General features: G+C 40.4%; 2 protein-coding genes across 11 annotated transcripts in view; both read left to right on the top strand.

The window, feature by feature from the left end:
- The window catches only part of LOC116430589 (uncharacterized), a 160,681-nt gene extending 140,266 nt beyond the window's left edge, over positions 1-20,415 (top strand). For all 10 annotated transcript variants that reach the window (XM_031984956.2, XM_076372238.1, XM_076372236.1 and 7 more), the window contains 3 exons: positions 13,549-13,856; positions 16,869-17,205; positions 17,998-20,415. In XM_031984956.2, the coding sequence (XP_031840816.1) occupies positions 13,549-13,856; positions 16,869-17,205; positions 17,998-18,174 (822 nt within the window). In that variant the 3' untranslated portion in view covers positions 18,175-20,415. The remainder of the gene's footprint in view (positions 1-13,548; positions 13,857-16,868; positions 17,206-17,997) is intronic.
- Positions 20,416-21,033: 618 nt separating this feature from the next.
- Hen1 (Hen1 methyltransferase) lies at positions 21,034-26,007 on the top strand. The gene is made up of 5 exons (XM_031984828.2): positions 21,034-21,627; positions 21,808-22,055; positions 22,137-22,319; positions 22,391-24,918; positions 25,100-26,007. The coding sequence occupies exons 1-5, from the start codon at positions 21,268-21,270 to the stop codon at positions 25,267-25,269; spliced, it is 3,489 nt and encodes a 1,162-aa protein (XP_031840688.1). The 5' UTR covers positions 21,034-21,267; the 3' UTR covers positions 25,270-26,007.
- The last annotated feature ends 90 nt before the right edge of the window (positions 26,008-26,097 follow it).

Raw genomic sequence — 26,097 nt, 5'->3', positions numbered from 1 at the left:
CGTACGACTATTATTTCCCATGAGAAAATTCATTTCTCACGATTTACCGTGCAGCAGCTGCACTGTTCAAGAATATAACCGAAAAAGCGAAGACTCCGGAGACTTTCGAAATTCTCTCTTCTCCGCTAGAGAAGGCCATAGGTAATTTTGGAAATGGAATACGACAATCACAGCAGAAGATTCCTCTTCCGACGATGGGGAACGTGACAGACAGTCTTTGATCTCGTCTATCACGAGAATCAAAAGAATGCGACATGTTCCAGCATGCTGGCGCGACTACTTCGCCTTTTCCGAGCTAGTCGCGCGATCCAGACGATTTTTCGTCGCGCCTAGACGTCGGCGACAGCGGGTGGCTCCTTTCATTTACATGCCGACCACGCATTGAACGTACACATGGGATTTCCGAGCTTATCGCCGCCGATTGCCGTCTCCCGGACGATCTCAAGCCCGAAATAATGCGTTTTCGCTCGGTTTCTCCCTTTTGTTTCGCTCGATCGGTTACCCACGAGCGTCTTCTCTTGCGATTGACCCCATCAATGATACTGATAACCATAGTCACACGTTGTCTTCTGATGGCAGTACGCTGCTGATGATTTTCATCGAAGGAACGATAATCTACATTGGTTCACATGTTAATTCTTTGCCGTATGGTTGCTTTTAAAATACAATCGATAGAACTAATTTATCGTTGATCATTTATTGAAGAAAGAAAAGAGTTCCATGTTCTTTATAGATTTTAGTTTATATGGAAACGATTGATAATAGAAGAATAATATTTAATATTTAACGCGCTTACTCCAACGAGAATTTCAACGTTATGTGTCTTTTGTTCTTTCGAAACAGAGATAGATTGAAGAAAATATTAATTATTTGGTATCGCAATGTTTATGTTACTGTATTATCTAATTATCTATATTATTGCAATCTTACATTAGATACTGTAATTGTTTTTAAGCAAACAATCGTAATCGATAACCACCATGGCATTTAACGTGTTTATTTATACTCAAAGAAATTGATACTGGTGTTTAATTACTTTGTTATATTGAGTTAGTATTGATATTGATATTGATATTGATATTGATATTGATATTTGATTACTTCGTCATATTGAATTGATACTGATGTTTGATTGCTTTGACATATTAGATTCATATTGATTTTGATATTCGATTAATTACTTTGTCATAGTGCATTTATATTGATATTGATACTTGATTAATTACTTTGTCATATTGAGTTTATATTGATAGTGATATTTGATTAATTACTTTGTCATATTGAATTTATATTGATATTGATATTTGATTAATTACTTTGTCATATTGAATTTATATTGATATTGATATTTGATTAATTACTTTGTCATATTGAATTTATATGGATATTTGATTACTTTGTCCTACGTAATTTATATCGATATTGATATTTGATTAATTACTTTGTCATATTGAATTGATATGGATATTTGATTACTTTGACACACCGAATTCATCATCGCGCCAGCCTAAGCGCAACCTTATCCGCGTCACGATTCGGAATCATACTCGCGGACAATATTTCCGTGTAGAAAAGGTTAAACGCGCGGGGAATAATAAATAGCGCGGGGCGGACCACCACTGGCGAATTAAACCGAAGACAATGCGGCAAATAACGAGGTGTTTGCGTGCGGTTACGAACGTATGTATACGTACATTTCCGTACTGCCTTTTGTGCGTCGTAGCTGTTTGACTCTATCGATATAGGCAGGGATCGTTTGTTAATGGACACACAGGTTTAGCCGCCACTAATTAATGCATCGATTTCGTGACCGGCGTGTATTTCGGGGGTTGTTGCCCGGAGGATTGAAAAAATTCCGCTGCAAACGCAGGTTCCGCGAGTTCGTGCGCCCAACAATGGCCGACGGCGAAGTTCATTAACTTTTTAACAACGCAACGCTGCCACGGCAGTAAACTATCGTTAACACCTGAGCAATTGTCTAAAAGTATACTCTAAACCTCTTCATTAACATTAATTGAACTTATGCCAGTGATTTTATTTAAAATTGTGTTTCATGAAAGCAAGAAAGGCATTTAATGCATTGCGAACATCTTTAGTTCGAGACTTACCAAAGAACAAAAAATAGTAAACAAAATAAATGGCAATGCGTTGCCAAGGGAGAAGTTGGAGATCTCCAAAATCAAGAATTCGGTTGGCTAAATGTTAATATATTCACAAATGCAACTTATTTATAGAAATTTGATGGTTGGAAATTGCATCGGATGTATTCGATACGGAAAGATATATAAAATATCGAAAGTTGAGTTCTGTTTGTAACATTTTCTATCGTGATACTATATCTTTAATTATATTCTTAAACATTTGAATTTGCATAAAAATTCGCAGTTTAATACTACATTTCTAAGTATCGGTTATTTCGATAAAATGTTAGAATCCTTTGATCGACGGAATGGCTATAATAACATTTTTCAGTGATGAGAAATAAGACAATAGGAGAAGGTATTATTAGTTCGAAATTAGTAATTGTTTATATTTTAATTTGATCAATACTGCTAACAAAGAATATAGCAAGTTTAAAATGAAATTAAATCGTGCGATCATCGCGCGAACACAATCCAGTTGCATTGAACCGACAAAGAGGGTTGTCGAGCTGTACTGTTATCGCTAAGTGCACTTCCATTAGCACGTTGGCTGCGACGTTGATCATCAATGATCGACGTTTCCGCATTTCTTGACAATAATTACTATAAAACAATCGATGTCAAATCAGAGTGCTTAGCAGCGTAACTAGTTAAGAGTGTAAGAACTTTAATCTCAAACAATTAATAACGATACTTAACATCTACCACCTATCGGTACCACAAGAGAATAAATGACGCATAAAACCAGTAACTAAACCAATAATCAAATGTCCCCGTAACGACGACTTCGAACTTCCATATAAAAAATCAAAAGTTCATTTGCAAATGATCAATCTAATTTCTTAAATAACTAAAGATTATCAACGTAGTTTTATCTCCAACATTTAACATTTCCACTCATAATTCAATTTTCCATGAAAAGAGTTGTCAAAAGTTTCCACTATTTTCTTTCACAACATAGCGCTATAAATAGCAAACGGTTCAAATTCACCCATCTCAGGATTCTTACCTTCCAAGTATTTACATTATAAACACGCTCTTGTGAAAGACTTCAAGCTAAACATATTTGTTTGTACGAACACAAGACTAAGAGATTCTTCAAATCTAAAAAAATCTGTCGTTCTAATTCTGATAAAAATTCGAAATAAGTCACTGCAATCGGTGGTTCTAGCGTTAGTTCAGTTCGCTTCGAGTTACGATTTCAACAACACGCGGTTGAAAGATTGAAATACGCGTAAACAACGTGAACGCGGTATGTAAGTATGCATTGACTTTAAACAAAGGCGGTCCGTAAATCCTCGGATTTGTTAGACTGAGGATAGGTGATTCCAGGGTGAAATCGAGCCGCGCCCGGACAACACGTCAGCCCGAAAACATATCGTCGGCATTTCCTGGCTGAGTCGCCCGTCGACTGGGCGATGGAGATGATCCCGTTGCGCGGAGACGTGACTTTCTCGCCGTTCCGGAGATTCGGTGAATTCCGTTGCATCCCAACTCGCGCTATTTACGACCTTTCCGGCGCTAAGAATATTGACTCCTTTCTCTGTACTCGATTTTGCTTTCGGCGCCGAGGTTTATTACGTTGATCGAACTTCGAATTCTATTCTTAATGCATCCTTGATTAATCCTTTGACTACCATTGGCGCCTAAAGACGCTTTAACGGTAAAATTACCGAGCAATTAAATTTTGAAATTTCTACATAGAAAGTCGAAGAACGCATCTATTCATACTTTAACTGATTTACGACTGAGTTTGCGTATTGCTAAATCAGATTGTTTAATAATTCCTCAGAGAAGCATCTGTCATCTTTTTAAGAATTGCAGAAAAGAGAAATCAGGAATGGGTCATTTGAACCCATTTGGTGGTTTCAGTGTTAAAGTTTTGGTTGTGGTGTACTGCTGGCGTCTGTAGGCGTCCGTAAAATGTATTTGACAATAACTCCATCAAAACTCGCTTGGATAAAACGTAAATGAGTTCTAATGCTAAAATTACATCTTCCATTAGTCATATATTATACACATGATTGTTTTTTATTGGTATACTTTAGTTCAATTCAGTGTTTTGATTATTTCCATATATTTCCTTAGAAATGCATGCTGACACGAAATTGTATCCAAAATCTGTCGAAGCCAAAAGGTTAATGGTCGCATAAACACTGGGTTGTCCTAATAGCTTCTTTAATTAAGCTTTCATTTAATTAATGCACAACGGATGCATGTTTTGTATCGTACGTTGTATTACGTGCAAACTAATCCGATCTGTTTTCTTTCGATACTATCTTCCTGAAAGTTTTATTACAGTAAAAGCAGGGCAAAGGAATAGAAGCTTATAGAACAACCCAATACGGCTCGGTGTAAATGATACATTATAATTCTAACGATTTCATTATAATTCGTTGCAATCACTCGTGATTGCAACGAGCAAGAAGCAACTTCTGATGAATATAAATTCAGTATTACTATTTCACTATTTCGTGAGATTTATGATGTTAATAAATATTGGGTACGAATGTATCTATATCAACTCGATATTAGGTATTTACAATGAAAACTATTTAGTTTTATGGAAAGAAATATCTCCATTGACTCCATTCTCCGTGTTGAGTGATGACTTTTGCCAAGATATCCATCTTTCATGAATGATGCATCATAAAAGAAGCACTTTTCATCAGCTGCGATCGTATTTGCCAGAATTTTACAATGTCTCGTTATACTCACATTGTATTCGTTATTGTAATTTGCGGCGAGTTTTGCCAAGATATCAATCTTTCGTGAACGATGTATGATAAAAGAGGCATTTTCTATCCGCTGCGATTGTATTTGCCAAAAATCGTTCTCCTCCATCACGTTCCCCTTCTCTGCTGTCGAGTTTTGCATTCACGGCTGCGGTTTATTACGTTTATCGAAGTCGCGGGCCCGTCTCCCTTAATTAAATCCTCGAAGCGGACGCTTCGGGACTTTTAACGGTGGACGTCGTCGAAGAAACGCCCCCGAGTTCTATGGATCGAGCTGACTCGAGGGCGGCCACCCCGCGATCCTTTTTTTTTTCCTGCGACAGTGTCTTCCGGTGCAGCGAAGGACTGTTTAATATTAATGCGACGAGTGCGCGAGTGCCACCGGGAAACGTGCCACCCGTCGCCGTCGTCGTGCCGAGAAAAGTACCTGATGAACCGAACCAACCAACCCCCTGGTATGCTGCCTCCTTTAACTCGATTGGAGAAGCTTCGCTCGTGCGTCTCGCAATTTTACGGTCTCGTATAGGAACCGGCGCAATTACCGTTCGTCTGCTGTTCGTGGAAACAGGACGTGCAGGTTGTTTGTCGGGGAGAGCGACGTTCAGCAGCTGTTACGGTCGTTCGCGAAGTACGCGCGTCACGCGATTCGCGATAGGCGTTTGAATCTCTTCGAAATTTGAATCGCTTCGAGGAGAATTTAATGGCATTTCACTTCTGAAAGTCTTGAATGGTTTGAGTGTTTTAAAAGTCTCGGAAGCCTTGAATGGTTTGAATGTTCTGAAAGTCTTCAAGGTCTTTAAAGTCTCGAAAACCATGAAAGTCTTAAATCCAACCCAAGTTCGAGCGTAGCGTGTCTAGACACTGCACGAAAATTGATCGAAAACTTCAGATGGTCATAGTTTCATGAATAAAAATCGTACAACATGCGTTAAAGTTTACCTTAGGCACAATTGACAAAAAAATTTTACAAAATTTGTGGACACAAGTGAATTTTTGAAATCTTCCGAAAGAGTATCTTTATTTTTCCATCCACTGCGCGACGTAAAAATGTCTGTCATAAAAACAAACACAATACCATCAAAGTAGAAGCTACATGCTTTAAAATAAGCTCAGTTGAATTGTTATACGATTCCTTTTTATAGACTTACAACAATGTGAATTTTCAATATCTTTTCAAATATCGTAACACTTTCGGCCAACAATGAAGCGATTCGATGCCTCGATAAATCGTCGCTGCGCGTTGTTCGTAGAACGAAGAGCGTTGCTGGGCAGCTGTTTCGGTGGTTCGCTAAACGCGCGATTGACACAGGTCACGCGACGAAGAGACGCGCTCGAGATACCGCCGGCGCCGCCCCGATAATCGAGCAGAAGTAGCATTTAATTACGACATAATGACCCGTTATTAGATGCAACGAGCGGCTCGCATGCCGAACAACCGACTCGGATGTAACGGTACACTCTTCGCGCGTCGCGTCGCATGGTCGTTGCGTCCGATTTCGAACGTTCGACGAGATTCCGCTTCGAACGCTCTCGATTTGCTCTGACGCTCGGCGGTCTAGATTATCGGATGATTAAGGTGAACAACTCTTACAATCACCTCCTTAACTTCTGCGAACTTGATTTTTGTAGAATATTATCTTCACATATCTAACAACAATGGACCGTCATTCAGTGCACCAGAAATAATGACATTATTTCTGATAAAAAAGTGGTAATATACTATTACCATAGAAATAGTCTCAAAGTAAAGGTGTGCATATGGTTGCTCGCCACAGTCTTAATACTTTGTCAGATATTGAAGTAGTAAAACATTGTACATTATAATTTGCGCCGGGTTTGAAGGGGTTAACACTAGAACTATCACACCCCATAAACTGACGAGTTTCTGTTGTCTTATTTAGCAATTATTGATTTCGATGAATTGTGAATTATCGATCGAAAAAATCTATCGTTAAAATTTTCAGATTGATTACACATTAATCGTATCACTTAAAATTCTTTAGAAAGTTTTTTTAAACAATTATAATGTAATCCTATTTTTGTCATTGTTAATTCATCTAATTCCGGAAGTCGCAATTTAAGTATACTAGTACAAGGAATATTTTCCAATAGGTATTTGCATACTTGTATCTTCGATTTTAGACGTTTTTCCTCCTAATTGCATGCTCCGGGTTACCGTGCGATCTCGACGTGAAGCCGAGGAATTGGCAGCCCAGAGAGACGCGAGATCTCCTGAATACACGAACGGACTGTCGATTCTTCGCGAGGGCTGAATTTAGATAAATGGAATTTGATATCAGGCTTTACGTTTAACAGAAATCTCCCTGGTAATTTCGACGGCGCGGAAATTGGTTTGAATGAATAGGTTCTGTGAAGAAAAGTGGAAAGAGGAGTTCGGACTTTTTCCTTTCGAAACATTTGCTGTGATAAATGTCTAATGTTTCGGCAAGTAGTAATAAATGATTTATAGAGGAAGAACTTTCAAGTCCAAATCTTCATCGTTCCAGTTTCGATTCACGAATCTGTGGTATGATTTTTCTAAAAATCTGTCCCAAACATTATACAACATTGCATTATCCATTCCGCAAGACCCCACAAAAGGTAACTATCCCTTCTCTTCATCCCACTTTCGATTCAAGGATCCAATTCCCTGAAACGAACCTTAAGAAAAAGCGTGTTATCATGAAACACCCTGCACGCGTATTTTCTCCTTACCTTCCAATTTCCGTGGTAAACGTACAATTTGTGGCTTTCCTCAATTTTCGCTGTTCGCTTATTACCGTTTCGCATAAAGAGTTGAAACTGGATCTAAGTTGTATCTGTGTTGCTGATAAACGAAAGCTTAATATTAACGAATCAGTTGCGAATGCTTTATGAAATGGAAACGAAGAAATTGGACAATAAATATTTCTCAGCGTGAAAAGAAGTAAAAAGAGATGAAAATTAAAAAACGTATTAATTAGCTAATACAAGAATCAACATGAAAGACGAAAGAAGAAACGGAGAACGAAAGGAGATGTAGAATTTAAAATGGATAAATGTTTTTATTAGATTTTTCAATGTAGTAACTAGTTTAATCTTTCAGTCGCGAACGACGAGTATACTTGACGCGAAGAGATGCCAGTTCTTTGTTTTTATTTTCTTAAAAGTGAATTCCTTATTAAGTAGGTAGTGATTTCCTTGTAATTTCATTTAATTTCACAACAGCTACATACATTTCGCGTTTAACGAGTATAATCGCCGTTTTAGCGACAGATTCTAGATGCATGCTTTAACCAGTTAACTGTGTTTGACGAGTATACACGTCATCGTAAAGCTTGACATGATACTAATTCTTTCAGCGATAAATTCTTTATTTTTTCACATAAACATATAATTCTTCTTTGTTTCGCTTTGATATTTCATTAAAATATGCTGTACGTGCATTCGTCCTGCGTTCAATGAGTACACGCTCCATTTCTTTATTTTATTGCGCGCAGAGTTTTCTCCAACTAAATTCCACAGTTAACTGGTTAATAGACGGCACCACGGCTAAGAGAATAAGTGTAACAGCTAGGTCTCCAAACCGAAAGCTTCAGTGTTAAAAGAGGACAGTAACGAAATTCCCTAAAACCGGGAAAACCAGCTGAACTGCACATTCAGTCTGCGCGATCGGGAGCGCGAGGCAAAGTGAAAGGCAATCTCGGGAACCTTGAACCGGTGGAACACCTCCGTGGTCCGATTGACGCTGAAAAGGTTCTGTTCCGTGTTCCTCTTTCCACGAGCCGCGCACAAGAAGCGCAACGGCGTGTTCCGCCGGCGTGAAAGAATGCATGACGCGTGGCTATTCCGCGCGAGGCTGCTGCCATTTACGCGAGACAATGCCAGGAGCAACGGACTCGGCCTGTTTACGTTGCTGTGAAGGAGGCATGGCGGAAGAGACGAGAGGAAGAGAAGGAGAGAAGGGAACAGGCAGGAAGGAAAGGAAAAGGGAAAGGACGAAGAAAGAAAAGGATGGAATAAGGGAACGGCAGTAGAAAGAAGAGGATAGAAAAAGTAAAGGAGGAGGAGACGAAACGATAGAAAAAGGGAAAAGATGGAGTAAGGAGGAGCAGCAGAAAGGAAAGGAAAGGAAACGGAGAACAGAGAAAGAAAGAGAAGGAATGAAAAAGATAAAAAAGCAGGCTGACACAAGCACGCAGCCAGAAAAGGCGAAAGACGATTGTTCAGTTCATGCAGAGCTGGCTGGTTGTGTACCGCAAATCGCTGCGGTGGAGTTGCAAGATAATGCGTCCTGGATTTGAATGCGTATATATCTGGCGCAAGTCCTTGCAATAGTGACTCACATAAATATCCCGCGTACTTTTTCGCTTTTCCTCCTTTCTTTCCCTATTCCTTGAATAATCCTTAATGTTCGGACAGTCCGACGAGCACATATTTCAACCGGAAACACCGAATACCGTAGATACTACTCAACGACTAGCGCCTCATCGACGTCGAGGAACGGTGCCAAGCGAAATGAAATCTCAGACGGAGCTGCTATTTATCTTTCCCCGAAGTTAAGGAACTCCCGGGTCTACATATAGCGAGCGAGCCCCGTGTCGTACCGTTTGCCGAGAGACTAACGAGTATGCCGAAATTACTTAGAACATAATCCATGATTCCGGGGAGACAGTTCTTAACCAAAGGGAAGAGGGTGTGCGGTGGCGACAATCGCCCCAGCCGAGCGGAAACTATTCGTGGAACTCATGGTCGACGGGAATACGCTCCGTTCCATCGAGACTGAGCTAACAGACCCGTTGACTGCTGTTGAAACGAATGACCACGACCGTATTATCGCTTGCAATTAGTCGCCGCTTGATTCACGCTGATACTTTGATAATGCGTTTGCCGCGAGCGTGGTGTGATGTTTTGGAATTTCAACTTTGACGAAGCTTGGATAATGCTTGAGATAATCGTTGCAATTTAATGGTAGGCTGATTTATTTTCTATGTTTATCGTAAGGAAGAAAAGAGGGCAAAGGGAAATAGAGGAGTCAAAAGGCAAAGCGTTGTTGATACGTTAAATGCCATGGGAGCCACCGGCGTGGGACTTACTGTAAGCCCTCCAATTAAACGATGGCTATTTGAAAACATTCCTATATTGTAAATAACGCTACCTAATGCGGCGACATTCAGCAAGACAATGACACCACAATTCAATTCAATAATTTAATATTCTGCACTTTAATATTGTGCGGCATTCAACGTGTTAAGAGAATTAAGAGATTCTTTAATGAATATGTCAAACTGGGCATCCCCCTGAGAGTGAAACTATCTCAAATCATCCTCCAGAATATCCTCAAACTCATCCTCACTCCCAATTTTTCGATTTACTAACATCTGTACCATGATTTACTCAAAAATTTTCCAAATTCGTATACACTAAGGAAGAATTTACCAGTTTAGCGTCACCAATTCGGAAACCTTAACTTTCGAGCGGCTCATTCGACGTTTGAACCTTCCGAAAGCATTCGCCGAGGAAAACAAACATTTCGTTTCCTCCAGATGCTTAACGGAACATATGTTCGTACATTTCCACGGCCTAATCGGCGTGTCCACCCGCACACTAGCATCACGTGGGACAACATAGCGAGTCGACAAACTCGCGTCCGCTGTTTCGTGAGCAAACACTGACGGTACACGCCGAACATTATTCGAAACGCGTCGCGCGAACAGCAGTCAGCGGGTGAATCGCAATGGACAGGATTCCCCGGTTCATTTCACGGCATTTGGAATTCGCCCGGTGGATTGAAGCGAAAGGGCAACAGGGGCAATAAAGCGGCGCATCCTCGTTCGGTGTTGGTATCTGGCCCGTGATGCGGTTTGCGCAAACCCTCCGGGTTCCTAATTAATTCCAAATTACGGTCAGATCGAGGATGAATTACAGTTAGGACGGGCAGAGGGACGGGGGGGACTCCGATTCGCTGTACTTTCCGTTTATCGATGCGATCTTCGGGCTAATTACCGGAGGCCCGGTGAGTACACGCCGAGCAGATGCGTATGCGACAAAACATAAATGCACTGGTGCACGGTTTTCGCGTGTGTCCTGCTGCGTGTCCACCGGTGAGTTCAGACCTCGCGAATATCCAAACTCTGGCTTGGACCTCTGTGCTTCTACATTCGTGATTCACACTAGAACTACCGATCACTTAAACTGACTTTCACACATTTCTTTATAAAAACCATAAGCGTGCGTTTATTGAGATTTCAATTGAGTTGCGTTTCAGTTTTGCTATTACTGAACCAGTTACGTTAATAATTTTTCGTAGAAGTGTCTATACCTTTTTAGTCATTGTAAACGAGGAAATCAGAGATAAGTCATTCTGACTCGTGTGGTAGTTCTAGTGTTAAGGTAGCGTAAGTCAGGGAGAGGCGGACCACGTTTTTAAAAACTGTTACATACATATTGGTGCATAAACAGAAGTAAAATATGTTTATGAGAATTTGTGTATCTATATGAGAAGAATAGTTCAATCTCTGTAGGATTCAGTATATTATTCAAAAAAATTGAAAATATGTGACGATTTTAATCAGATCGGATCATCTACCCGGAATTAACCTAACTGCTGTGCATGCAGTGACGGTAGTGTGTCTAACACATTGCGTCGATAGTTTGATAGAAGCTATAAGTTATGTATTAATACGTTTGAAAATTTTCTATGCAAGCAACTGTGTTTTCTCAGTAATTATGGAAGAAGATACCAGGAACACGTAATTTCGATGTGTATGATAGTTCTAGCGTTATTTTCAGAGTAGCCATAAGTTACAAGTAACGTAAACACCTCTGCGAGTCATTTGCGCAAAAGTATTGCAAGTTACCGGGCCAGTGGACACGCAACTTGCCCCGTTCCTCCGAAATAACTGTGTTCGATCGCGAATCATCGTTTTCAGTCGGAATTTTTTACCGCGGCTCGACTAGCTCGCAACAAAAAACCACCTGCGACGCAAGAAGTCGAACGATTTCCATTCGTCGGTTATCGATAACGAGCTGCGGTGATTAATCGCCGCGCTGTGACTCCACAGCAAACGACTGAAAAGCTTCTCCGAGCCGCGGCTGATCTGCATTATTAATTGTGCCTGGTCGTATCGGCGGAAGTCGGCCCTAGACAGACTGGCGAAGGCTCTCGCGAGTTTAACCAGCTCTGAGACACCGCGCGTCTAAAGACGTTATTTAACAAGTAAAGCGTTATCGTCGGCATTGGCTCAGCTACAGTTGTAACCGGTGTCGGGCAGAAGTTATACAAAACAACGAATAAATTCAATCTGATTCCTATTGGCGGATAACGAATAATTAATGTATTCTTTGTCCATGGATAATAAATGAATTGGATATATTCGTTATTTCGTTATTTTGAATCATTTTTACCTAACGCTCCAAGTAATAACACAAGAAACGTAAATGGCACTGCTTTTATGTCAACCGAATTTGGAAAATGACGAATACAGGAAGGCGAAAATAAAAATTTCCTACACGAATGGCTGGAATAAGAACAACAAATGTTTTGAATAATTCATGATCGAATAACGGTTAATTATTCTTTCGTTATTGTCATTCAAATATAGTTTCATTCGAATAACGTACAACGTTGGTTGTAGTCATGGTACAACTAGATTGTCAGTGGAACTTCTGAGGTAGAACCTAAACTCTTCGGAATCACTGTCAATTGCCAAACGCGTCGGATACAGTTCCGAACCATAAGACAATATTTTTATCGCTTGAAACATAATATTACTTAACGCCTGAACGATTTGACAATCTAGCTACATCGTAAGGACAACTACAATTCAGACTTGGCTCCCAAGGGTTCGTGTTCCTTCTAGAGTAAAGTTATCCCTGGTTATTGTCAAGACCATTACTCACAAGTGAGTATTGTGAGGAGAGTGACCCTGAATTTGACAGTCCTCTCGGGCAGCCAGTCTCAAGAACAATAGTTTGAAGATGAAGATTCATTATCAAGTACTGAGCGACATTTCTTTTAATCGCGACTTGTAGAAGCGTTACATTTCTGTTTTATCTTATTTCTATCGTAAATGAATTGAACTTACAGCCAGCAATCTCACAAGGGAACCTTTACACTCAGTACACGCCAATTTTGATGAAACTTATATGACACATAGCTCTCAGGAGAATATTTGACACGTACTTTTTCTTATCGGCCAACATCGATTTTGAACAGATGAAAACACCCCTTAAAGTTGAAGGTTGAAAGTATATCTTCTACAATATCTCTGAAACTAGGGAGTGTAGGAAACTATTTCTTTATTTCTTTTCTACATCCCCTAGTTTCAGAGACATCGTAAAAAATGTACTTTCAACCTTCAATTTTGAAAGGTGTTTTCGCCTGTTCAAAACTAATATTAACCGATAAGAAAAAATACGTGTGAAATATTCTCCTAAGAATTATGTCTCACATAAGTTTCACCAAAAAGGATAAGGGTAAGAAAAGATACGTGTGTAATATTCTCCTAAGAACTATGTCTCACATAAGTTTCATCAAAATTGGCGTGTACGGATTGAAAAGGTTCCCTTGTCAGACGCGTATACAAACGTTATGAGAGTCACTGGCAAAACAGAATACCCCAAGATTTTTGCGTGTGTATCTGAAGTTTTCCTATCAAATGAACACCTGGCTTAATCTCGGTTCATTGCAGGAGGATCTCGTGGCCCGGCTGACTAGGGAGAAGGCCGAGGAACTGCGGACGTTATCCTCGCAGCTGCTGCTGTTCGAGTCGAGGCTCTGCCGGAAGCAGAAGGAGATCGAGGCCAGCCTCGCCCAGCGAGAGTCCATTATCCTCAGACAGCAGAGGATGATACGACAATTGCAGAGCAGATTGGCGGAAAGAAGCACCGGGACCAGGGACTCGCCGCCCTGCGACGCACTCGATAGATTGGACAGTCTTGGGGACAGCGACAGCGCCGTTGTCCTCGAAGAGACTGCCGATGATCTAGGGCCGCCCAGGTGCGTACACAATATGACCGCGTCTAATGCTGAGCTCTTAACACGTTCACTGCCACGAAAAACTTCAGCGTTTTGTATATCACTTATTCTTCTCTAGCAAAAATAGAAAAGAATAATTATCAATTATTTAGTACACAATCATCAGACGCCAGTTAGCTTACGAATTATAATTGTTTCCGAGTAATTTGAAAACTCCAGGTCATCGGTGACCACCGTGGCAGTCAACGTGTTAACGCTGATTCGACGTTACACGGTTTTTCCAATCTGAATATTCCATGATTATTCGATGTATCGCAGTTCTTGCCATCGGAAACTGGCTGTTAACACTAGAACTACCAAGCGCTTAAACTTACTTTCAAATTTCTTTATAAAACATATGATTCTCTGTTCATTAAGACTTCAATTGGCTTATATTTCAGTGTAGGTATCACTAAATCAGCTTCTTTAATGACTTCTCAGAGAAGCGTTTGTACCTTTCCAGTTTTATATGTCAGTTATAAAAAAATAAATCAAAAATGGGTCATTCTGACCCACCTGGTAGTTCTAGTGTTAACACGTTACGTGCCACGGAAGCTTCGCTTATATTTTGCTCGTGAACTGTATTGATTTTTTAAATAAAATATTAAGTTATATTCGAGTTTTTGGTAATTTATTTGTATTTCGACATTGTTTCTTTATGTTTTCGCTGGTTTGTAATGTATACCGCCATCCGTGTCTATGTATCAATTAAAAATATTTTACAAAAATTGGCATGTATACCTGGTACACGTGGCACGGAACGTGTTGATACGTTTCCGGTCAAGTTTTTGCTTTTCTAATACTTATTGCCGGCGGGAATGAAGAAAATCTTAAGCCAATTGCCGCAGATTTCAGAACAGAGACAAAAGTTAGAAAACTTTTTTTGAAATATTAGTCTTGTAACGATGTTGTTTGAATTGAACTTTCCGTTGAAGAAGTTGCTAATGAAAGAAAGCAGAGAATAAAATATTTGAAAAGACGTGAATTTATATCAATGGACGCGAATGCGTTAAACCTTTGTACTCGAGAAGCGACTCTCGGTTGATTTAAAATGGAAGTTTCTTTATTCTTAGTTGCATGTTTCCTTGTTCCTATTTACTGTATGAGAAGATGACTTTGTTTAACGATCTGTCTTCTAGCAACATGCCTTGAGCATTAATCAGGAGGTATACCGTACTTAACCGATACCTTCACCCTATCCCTCGTGTGGTTTTTGATATTCGCCCGACGACGGTGATCCGATTTCATGGCCTTGAATTATCGAGGATCCGGTGCGCTTTAAAACGCCTCGGGTTCTCGATCCCCTACTCCAAAGCGAACTGTAAAGCATCCGGTCTCACGGAAGATCTTATCCCAGGTCCTTCGGTGTCTATTCAAATTTATCGTTTGGCTCCTTTGAACTCCTAGTCACTGTGTTTCCGTGTTTGATTATTTCTCATGCAAATTTTGTTTGTTTACATTTGTTTTGCGCCGCGATTGGAGCAAAATTTGTGACGCCTATTCCCGCGAATAAGGGGATTAACATTACAATTAACATGAGGCAAATCAACATTTTGAAATGTTTTTATAGAAACTCCAAGAGTGCATCTCCTGAGATTTCTATCGATTTACAATTCAGTTAGCGTATTGCTAAATCAATTTGCTAAATTATCTCGCAGAGAATGTTCTGTTATCTTTTCAATAATTACAAGCAGAAGTCAGAAACGGGTTACTTTGAATTATGTGGCAGTTCTACTGTTAATGATATCAGTTATCTTTACTTTTTGAATTTTTTACAATTTTATCGTCAAAACGACTGAATGACCGTTAACTTTTTATATTCATGCTAAATTTCCATTGAATTGAGAAACATCATTGAGTTTAGTTCCACGAAATAACAAGAATCTTTTATGCAAAAATCGCAATACCGATAATGATTACTTTAAGATATACTATTTTGTGTATTTTACATATTTGTTTGATTAAAGCTACACCTGTAATAATAAAGTAAAATACATTCTATAATGTTTACCTGATATTTCAGTCAAAGGGAAATTTTGCGGAGTTAATCGATTTGGCTAATGTGTGGCTTAAATGTTACTTCATGGTTGCAAATTATTCGAGTTCTTTAAAACTTCTCAGCGGTTTCAAACTCGACCGTTGCTTCTTTAATTATGACACGTATTTACTGCGCGACTTCGCGTCGTTACGTTCAAAATTACTTTCGCCCCCCTTTGAACTACCCGAACGGTGCAAAACGATAACTGACCAGCAAAAAAGCGGAATCATGCCCGCGTTTATTTCGCAAGGAAATTAGTTTGCCAAAAAATTTTAAGTCAACTTGACCGTTAACTCTTCTTTCGGACTAAAATTGGTAAGATTCCGTCCACGCTGAACTCCTTTCGTACACATTCATACATTAACTTTGCATTGTAATTGTTTCCTAGTTCGTTCCCGGTGAACTCCAATTTCATTTTCCTGGTTTTAGCATCTCGCGTTGGATCGGAAGAAATTGCTAGCTGTTATTTCAAGTTTACACTTTTCATACCAAAACGATTGTTCACGAACAATTTATAAAAAATGTATCATGATACACATTCATGAAACACCAGGCTTGTTCGCATCCCTTGAACACAGCGTTTCCTACGATTTGTATATTAACTATACGAAGCGCCTTGGCAGAGGTAGCTCAAGAATTCTGCAGAAAAACATTATTATCAAGACACAGTCGACTTCACAGGCCAAGCAGTTAAAAGTTGTACACAATGCCATAACCGTTTGCACTTGATAGGTGACTCTCAGTGACTCGATTCGATAGAAATATACAAAGCATTGAAACAAGAGAGCTATGTTTCTTAATTTACATGTTTTTCCATTATTTAGTTTCAAAGAATGTCGTCTGTATCTCAAATGCTGAATGTTGCCAATGAAAAACTTCCGAGTACAAAAGGCTGACACAACTTGTATGCGTATCCTCTTTTAAAATCGCTCCGTTCGTGTTGGTACGATTTCCAGGTTCCGTTCGAACATCACCGACGTGACGGTGATCAGGTCGGTGTCGGACGCGGTCGAGCCGTCGAGCAAGTACTCGTCGATGCGACGGTGCAACGGATTCTTGAGGAGACCGGAGATTCTGGAGACGGTGTACTCGGTGGAGGAAGACGGGGACAGCGAGAACAATCAGGACCCGTCCGAGTCGACCGAGAACTCCGAGTGCGAGGAGAGACGGTCGAAACATTTGGGGAACGGGAAGGGCAGGCTTCAGGATCTCTACGGCAGCTTCGAGAGACTCGCCCAAGAAGCGGATTCGCCGCCCAGCGAAAGGCCCAGGGACGAAAGTCAACAGGCGCAGGTCAGCTGTCCTTTTCGCGAGCGCCCACCCCTTCGCAAAAAGTATTCGATCGAACGAACCGAACGAACGTCCCCTCCCTGGAATAATTATCCGCGTCCCGAGCGCGAGAAACGTCTCCATCGATTAACGCCCTTTGACTGCCACGCAGACTTTCAGGGTTTTCATTTATTCCTTTCTAGCGAAGATAGGAAGAGAGAATTATTGATTATTCGGTGTGCGCGAATTCTTACGTCATACTATTGTCTAGTTATTCACGCTATTAAATGTTTTTATTCGATACCGGTTACCTCGCAAATCAGCGAGCCGTGACAGTCAATGCTTTAAGCGATTACGAGATAGGGCATCATTCTGGATGGAATGAGACGTTTATTTTGGAAAAATAGTTAGACATTTGTTGTTTATTCATAGAAGAAATTGAATTTTCTAATATTTCCTGTCGTTATTCTATTTATGGTGCAAAATTAGATAATCTCAAGGTAACAGAGGGATTTGTATTCAAGATTGATTCGCGAATAATTGAAAAGGCACAAAATTGATTTCCGTATCAAATACGCGCTTATGTTTTATAGTAAAAGGGTTTAGTTTACCCTGAACGCACCAGAAATGTTTTATTTTTGATCTAATCGATATTTTATATGTTCTTCATCATACCGTTGTGAACGTGATTCTTTCGACGGTCGTTCACGATTTTCGAAAGCTTTTTCATCGAATGCTGCTATATCTTTAATTTTCTCGATGGAGAAGAGAGGGAAGGAAGCGTGGATGATCGATATCGTTTCTGTTGTGTTTTAGGTCACGTACAACAGGGTAATGAGCAATCACCGATCAGTCACCAAGCCAAAAGACGTGAAGTACAAGAGGATAAACAAAGCGAAATCGAAAAGCCTCGAGGAGCTGAGGGGCCGTCTGAGGAACTGGGTCGAGAAGGGGAACAAGATCGCTATATCGTTAGATCAGTCTTATGCCTGAAGAAAATGTACCTCCTTTGAAAGTATAATTAACGTAGATGTACTTTTCAACCGGCGATCGCGTGAACCGATCGCCGACGATTAAATATATCGTTTCATGCTCCCACTCCTCCCCCCTTTTCTGTCTCTGGCGCGCGCAAGCCACCCCGTCCGGGGTTTTCGAAAGCGTTTTATTGTCCGGCGGACAGGATCGCCGGTACTGGTTATATTTAATTGAAATTCTCATCGCTCCATGTGATATTTACTGTAGTGTCTCGAGAATGAAATTAGAGGGACGTTGCGCGCAGACAATTTCCAACTATTGTGATATAAACACGCTATGTAAAAACGATCTTACCGTATCAACACGACCAGGTTGTTTAGTAATTAATAATCATCGATCGAGGCAAGTACCAAGTGGGAAGATGAGGTCGGAAGCCGGACGACGATCGAGGAAAATCGCTGCCGGCGATCCACGCCATTGATCGTCCATCTTCCGACATCGTTCAGCGTCTAACCGCGCGAGCGTGTCGCTTTTGCGTTGACCGCGAAACCCCGGCGTCGCCGAATCCTTGTACAATCAGCGATCCCATCGTCGCAGGACCTTCATCGTTGTACGCTTGAGCATCTTCCTTTCAGCGAGAACGCGTTAAACGGATCTTCCCGTTCCATTTCTATATTATGTACAGATATATACACCCCGCTCCGTTTTTTCGTCTCTGTATCTTCCACTTCTCCGATCCGTTGTTCGGGAAAGGCATGGAACGCTGTTCGGCCAGGCCATTCCCGAGCAGCCACACGACACGCGCGCGTGAACACGCACCGTTTTAACCCTTGAACGGTTCCCTTTCGTCAATTACGACCGCTGCAGCCCTCTTTAATCGGTTGGGATCGACGCTAACGCTTAACGTGTCCAATGCTTAACGAGACGATTTGTTTTTCCGTCTGCGAACGAGGAAGAACGCGAGCGTGGCATCCGTGTGATCGCGTCGAACAGGCCTCAGCTCAATTTTTGTAAACGCTCTATATACACAGACGTACTGATTAAAGGTATCGTAATTGTGATCTGTCGCGTCAGCCTTTTTCCCACGTGCGCCGGATGTGCGACGTTCTCGTTGCATCAAATGCGAAACGGAGCTCCTCCGAGCGTCGCTCGTCCTCTGTCCTGTAAGGTTCCACGAACACGCAGTCGCGCGAACGGGTAACCGAACTCGTCGCAACTTTTCTATTAATGACTCGCTGTCAGGGACAACCGACGCATCCATCGGTTCGGCTAGCCGGGACAACTAACATTTTGTACCATAGCGAAGCGAAGAGATATTGATTCGAGGCGCGAACGCTGGTCCTCGCCGTTCTAAAGGGCGAGAGCTCGAGAGCCAGATCGTCCGTTTTGGAACGCCGATCGAAGCGTGCGCTTCGATTCGATGAGTATTATTCTGTTACATAATTGTTCCGACTAGAACGATCGTTGGATCCGTACGAGATGATCAATTCGAACGGATTCCGTGTAGTGTCGTCGAATCGGTATACAGGATTTATTGAGAAAATGTATTACTCTTCTCCGGTGCGATCGTCAATGCCGTACGCGGGACACGAGAGTCACTTTGGCCCGTAGCGTATAATATTTTTCGATCTGTCTTATGCGTCGTACGTCGAACGCCCGTAACTTCATCGATGTACATGTAAGATAAGGAACAAAGGGAAGGGAGATCTCTGTAATGATCGCACTCGCCGTACGATTTCACTGTGTCGTCGAAACGAGAGAGAGAGAGAGAGAGGGGGTGAGAGGGTGAGAGGGTGAGAGGGAGAGAGGGAGAGAGAGAGAGAGAGAGAGAGAGAGAGAGAGAGAGAGAGAGAGAGAGAGAGAGAGAGAGAGAGAGAGAGAGAGAGAGAGGCGTGTATGTGTGCGCGTGTGTGTATCTCTCTCGCGGGTACCTGTCTTAATTGTAAAACTACGATAGACCGTTTCACAGTGTCGGCGTGTTGTTGCTCGAGCGGAAAAAAGGTACAAGAAAAAACGAAAACAAAAACTATCGACAATCTGTTTGTCTTAATATTGAACGAGGATTAAATACTGTATTGTATTTTAGAAAGAGCGAAGCGAACAATCAGGGCGCGGTTCTTTTGTAAATAAATCGAAAGGATCCGTATATGTAATATTTGAATTAAAATTAAGACACTCCTCGTTAAACGATGCGAAATTAATCGTGTACAATAGGGTAGGCTGCGTTTACCGAGGATAATAAATTTTAACGATAGAGAATCGAGTTTTATGTTCCTGCAGGCTGCATAACAGCCACCAAAAGATCTCGTGCATAATATATTTGCGCGCTTATAAATGCATATACGTATAAATAAAAATTGCATATATAAATAAATATATATTTATATATATATATATATATATATATTTATTTATGTATACATAAAGAGATATGAGTACTTGAGTCTACTGTCGACCGAGCTGTTACTGGGAGGACGAAGAAAAGCCACGATGAAAAATGTTTCGCGGACCGCGGGGACCGGGCTCTGACCATTTCCCCCTATTGGGTTTGTTGGCGTGCAACGTATACACGTGAGATAATGGCGCCACTGGCGCGCAAAAAGAAAGTCGATCGTTATTTTAATTTATGTAAAACGATAACGTGTATACACCGTCGCTTTCTTAGGGAATTAGTAGACTGCTACCAGTATCAATAATTACCGCATTATTATTTTAATTATTATGAAATCTCCAATAAATTATAATGCCCTAACTGTGCGTCGATTATTGCTCCCTCTATTTCCCTTGGATGAGTGCACTACAAAAATTTTCCGGTCTCTTTAGTGTGATACTGTGCATACCCCGCGTTAAGTATATTATTCGTTCCATGGAACGATGTTTTTGTAGTTAATAGTAATTTCCTAATAACATTTTACCGGCTGAAATTCTCAACTGCAATTGCAGCGCCATACCCGCCGATTGGGCGGTATTAAGAACGCTCCAGCCAATCAAAACCAACTCGTGGAATTCGTCAAAATAAAACAACATGGCCGTTATTCCGCACAACGGGTAGGGATGAGTTCGTGAAATTTGTACCGTGCCTGAAAGTTACCATTGATTTTCAGTGTTGACATGATCATTGTATTGTTTCATGTGCTTTATCTGCTTGGCAAGTGCATATATCAAAATTACAGAGTCAAGAAACAAGAAGCTAGGGACGATAGCATCGACGATAATATGGGCGATAATATCGGCGATAACTTCGACGATATCATCGATGATAACATCGACGATAACATCGATGATAACTTCGACGATAATTTCGACGATAACACAGACGATAATACATGTAGCGTATGCAGCTTAGACAGAAAAGTAAAATTCGAATATCCGCGACATTATATGAGATTCAGTCCGCCGGCATATGTGCAGAGATATGATGCGGCTTATCATGTATTAGCCGACTTCAAGTACAAGGCAAAATTACGCAAGGTATTTTCAAGATTTGCTTTCGTTCTTCCTTGTCAATGGGGTTGTTCAGTAGATCATGGTTTTTTATGTAGAACATACAAATCATTAGTAAATTGTTTTACAGTACTGTGTTACTGTCCGAGTCAACGACTTTTCAACCGTAATGACTATATAACGTGTTTTCGTTCCATTTGTTTACAGATTGCTGATTTTGGCTCCCATGAACTTGGTTTTCTGCGGTTAATAAAATATATATATTTCGTGGAAGAAATTTTACTTGTAGATATTGATAGAGATGTATTGGAAAATTATAAGGATAGAGCTTCACCCTTAATTTCAGAATATATAGAGACTAGGGATGTTCCATTGACAATTGAATTAATCGAGGGCAATGTGATTCATAATGACGAAAAACTACAAAATACTGATGCTGTAACTTGCTTAGAATTGTGAGTTGTTATTTAATTTGAAGTATCACTAGTAACTTTAGTCTCTTGTGTAACTAAGCAAGAATTGTTTTAATCCTTTAGGATCGAACATTTGGATGAGGACACTCTGAATGCATTTCCTACTAATATTTTTGGGTACATTAAGCCGAGAGTAGTAGTGATAACAACCCCAAATGCAGACTTCAATGTATTATTTCCAAATTTCTCTGGATTCAGACATTGGAGTCACAAATTTGAATGGACTAGGCAACAGTTTCAAGAATGGTAAATAAAGTTTAGCTTTATTATTGACTTTATATTTTTAATACTATTGAATGTATAATTCTTGTGAACAGGGGAAAGAATATTACTATGCAATATCCAGCCTATAATGTAACCTTTCGAGATATTTGCTATGGGCCAGAGGGCACGGAACATTTAGGGGGTGTCTCACAGATGGCAGTATTTGATTGCGTGGACCTTGATTACCGAAATACTCGTACTCCAGGCGTACCAGGTTTATTTAAACCTATAGTTCTGTACGAATATCCAAGGACCATAGACAATCGTTCGGACGAAGCAAAGATTCTCGATGCGGCAACGTATTACATTCGACATTTATCCTTTAGAAATAAAGATATGGAATCTGAAGTGCCACTGCACGCACTAATACGCAGTATGGTTTCATTTGATGTATCGGAAGAAACATTGCAAACAGTTTTAGGAGATGCCGGTTGGACGGTTGAACCACGTGATTATGGGTTGGTTGTATTGGTACCGCGGGAAAACATTTTTGATCTGAATCTAGGACGGACAGAGACAGGATCACGCTGGTATTCTGAATCACCTCATGTGACTCAAGGCGACGAAGACGACTGGGAACTTAATTTTGCGCCACCTGAAGATTCGGTTAGATATTTGGAAGAAGAAGAAGATTGGGGAAATCCAAACTGGGACCAAGAACCAAGCATCGTGATCCCACAAAATAATTCTCTTCTCGAGAACAATACATATCTTTTCGATGGAGAAAACGAAGTATCAGATGGTGTCTTTAAAAGAAAAGGTTCTACGTCTTCAGAGAAGTACGATGAGACTGGTACGAAAGAAAACTTAAATCCATGTCTCCCTCTTCTTAGTAACATTGACTGTATTAGCACAGATCATTTGAATGATTCGTTCGATCAAAACGTTCCGGTAGATTTCAACGATTCGTTCGATCAAAACGATCAGACAGATTTCAACGATTCGTTCGATCAAAACGATCAGACAGATTTCAACGATTCGTTCGATCAAAACGTTCCGGCAGATTTCAACAAATCCGTGGTATTGTCGGACTCTTCTAACTTCGTACGTTCTTCAGGCGCGCGAGTTGGTTCTGTAGTGGAAACCGCTGAACTGCTCAATCACATGTTAGATTTTCCAGTGAACTTGTCCACATCCCGCGCATCCACTTCACCTGACCCGTACCTCCTCCGAACTGTGGAAATGGATCAGCAATTCAAACACAATAGTGTATGTAACGATAGCATAAGCGATTATTCGACATTGAATAATACGTTTGACCAAAGAAACTTATGTAAGGGCAATGAGTCACCGTCGAATAATGGCACGGACGATTGCAATGACTTGCATAGCACATATTTAAATACGTTGCACAAAGAAAGCGAACGTTCCGAAGTGAGTAGTTCCGAAATTGTTAGTAGTACAAACACGAATACAATTCAAAACGATGATGCCTCGAAGCGGGGTCAGTCATACTTGAACACCAGTACATCTCTCGTCAGTAGTTCGGCAATCAATAATCAACCGCAGTTCACTAGTTCACCGAAACAGGACACGAAAGTAAACACTACGTGTAGAAATCGAAAATCCATGAATCTTTGCGAGCAACCAAGCAGTAGCCATTTGTCTAGCACAATAAAGCAACTTCAGTTAATAGGACTCGAAAGCAATAATCAATCCGTAAACAATGTTAAGACGTTATTAATCGACGACAACAAGATCGAGCAAAGCAGTTCGTTGATATCTACACTTAATGACAATAGCCAGCTGACGAAGGGATCACATGTAACAGTTCCTTTGATTAGTGATACAAGCGTGAATGACGCGCAAATGTTAACTTGTGATAAGAGATCTCAATTAACCGACTTGAAATTAATTACGCCAGAAACTAGCGTCAGATTCGCTGACAAGGAAGACGGAAGAAACGTTGAGTCTCGGGGAAATATAAATAATACCGAAATTTCTCGTCATCATGCCAAAGATATTACAGGTTTAAATAATTTATCCTTGGTATCGAATAAAGATGCAAGGAGTGTTCAATCTGTATCAGTATTAAAAAACGAGAAACATGATGAATGCACCGTGGAATACAGCAAAGACATGAACACAGTTGCCGCGGAAGTTGTAAATAGCACAGGAGCTAAACCTTCTTCACCGGAAATCACGGAAACGCCGCCAAACAGTTCGTCCCCGGAAGTGATGGATTCTGGCTACCCGAACTCTGCTTCTGCCCCAGACATGTCTCCAGAATTTGAACTGTCCAGTATAGCGCAAGATCGTATATCTGATTCTGAACCACCCAGCATAGCAGAAGCACCCAAATTAGCAGTTCACGAGGTGGTAGAAGTTGAAAATGGCGATTTGGCGAACAACAATAGAGACGGAGAGGGTAACAACATGATGGCCGCTCAGTTGAATGAACTGAATGACCTGCAACCCTTGATCGACGTACTCGAAAATGATCTGGAAAATGAAAATGATATTTATGTGCTGGAGAACGATTTCCCTATGTGGTTGCTCAGAATATTGGACATGGCCAACCCCATTGATGTTGAAATGCGGATAAGAGATCGTAGAGAACTGAGATTCCCGGATAGAGCAGGTAATGGTTGCTTTTAGTGTACTCAATTGTGTACTTTATCCACTAATTAGTAGCGGTTAATAGTTCTCGGTTAGTACAATGTAATCATATTTTTTGGAATAATTATTTAAAAACATTAATCGTTAAATTTGAGCTCACCGCATTATCTGATCCATGTATCGTTTTTCTGTTAAATCCAAAGGTAGGGATAACAGGTACGTGAACATAGAGCACGACGAAGGTTTCAATAGTAGTTCTGAGGATAGCAGTGATTTGGAGAATCACGAGATGGCCGAGGAGGATAACAGTGATGAAAACGAAAATGCGGCAATTGATAACGAGAACGTGTCGCGCAGTGGCAGTGGAAAGTAATAGACGGAAAGCCGGTAATACATGATACTATTGATATAATTTTTACTTAAAACGATTCCGCATATACCCTTCGATACGTTTCACGAGTCTGCAGATGGAAGTGGCGAAGGTAATTATTTTTTTGAACAGTATTTATCATGTTTCGTTTTATACGTTGATTTATACTCCAAGGTCCAAGGGGCCTTTTTCTATTTTTAAAATAAGTTATTTCAGAGAAGCCGCACGGGAAAATATCTTCGAACAATATTGCGAATAATTTTAAGCGTTTTTGTTGAGAAACCATGTTCCTTTTTTTTAAGTTATACAACAGAAACGAAGTTGTTTCCTTTTTACTGTTATTTGTTCGGTTTTCTCGTTGCGGTTGTCTTTGCAACTGTTCTGTTGCGTTAGTCTCTTTAGTGAGCGTAGAGCTATAAGATATGTATTTATATAATTAATAAGGTCTGCTTGTTACCATGAACAATTAAGGCGTCTAATTTGAGAAAAATGTATGCATATATTTTCGTACGATTTTCAAGATCTCCACGTCATCTCTTTTAAATTTACAGTATCATAAGATTTGTAGCGCGCTATTTGATCTATGTTACGGTTTGCGGAAGTTTTATTTATATGTTGCATTTTGTTCCCCCCGCTCTTTCTTACATACGTGATTATAACCAAAGTGATAAATTGTGGACAAGGTCCGCACCGTACGTTTGAGATCTATCTAAGACTGAAACTCTGCATATCTTTTCGTTTTCATGATACTACATAATTTGAACAAATAAAACAAAATGAATGGAATAAACGTATCTCCTAAAAGGTCTCTGTACTCACTGCCCTGAATAT

The sequence above is a fragment of the Nomia melanderi genome, chromosome 11 (assembly GCF_051020985.1).
Source record: "Nomia melanderi isolate GNS246 chromosome 11, iyNomMela1, whole genome shotgun sequence".
In the NCBI taxonomy this organism is placed as follows: Eukaryota; Metazoa; Arthropoda; class Insecta; order Hymenoptera; family Halictidae; genus Nomia; species Nomia melanderi.
This window is presented reverse-complemented; position numbering and strand designations above follow the sequence as displayed.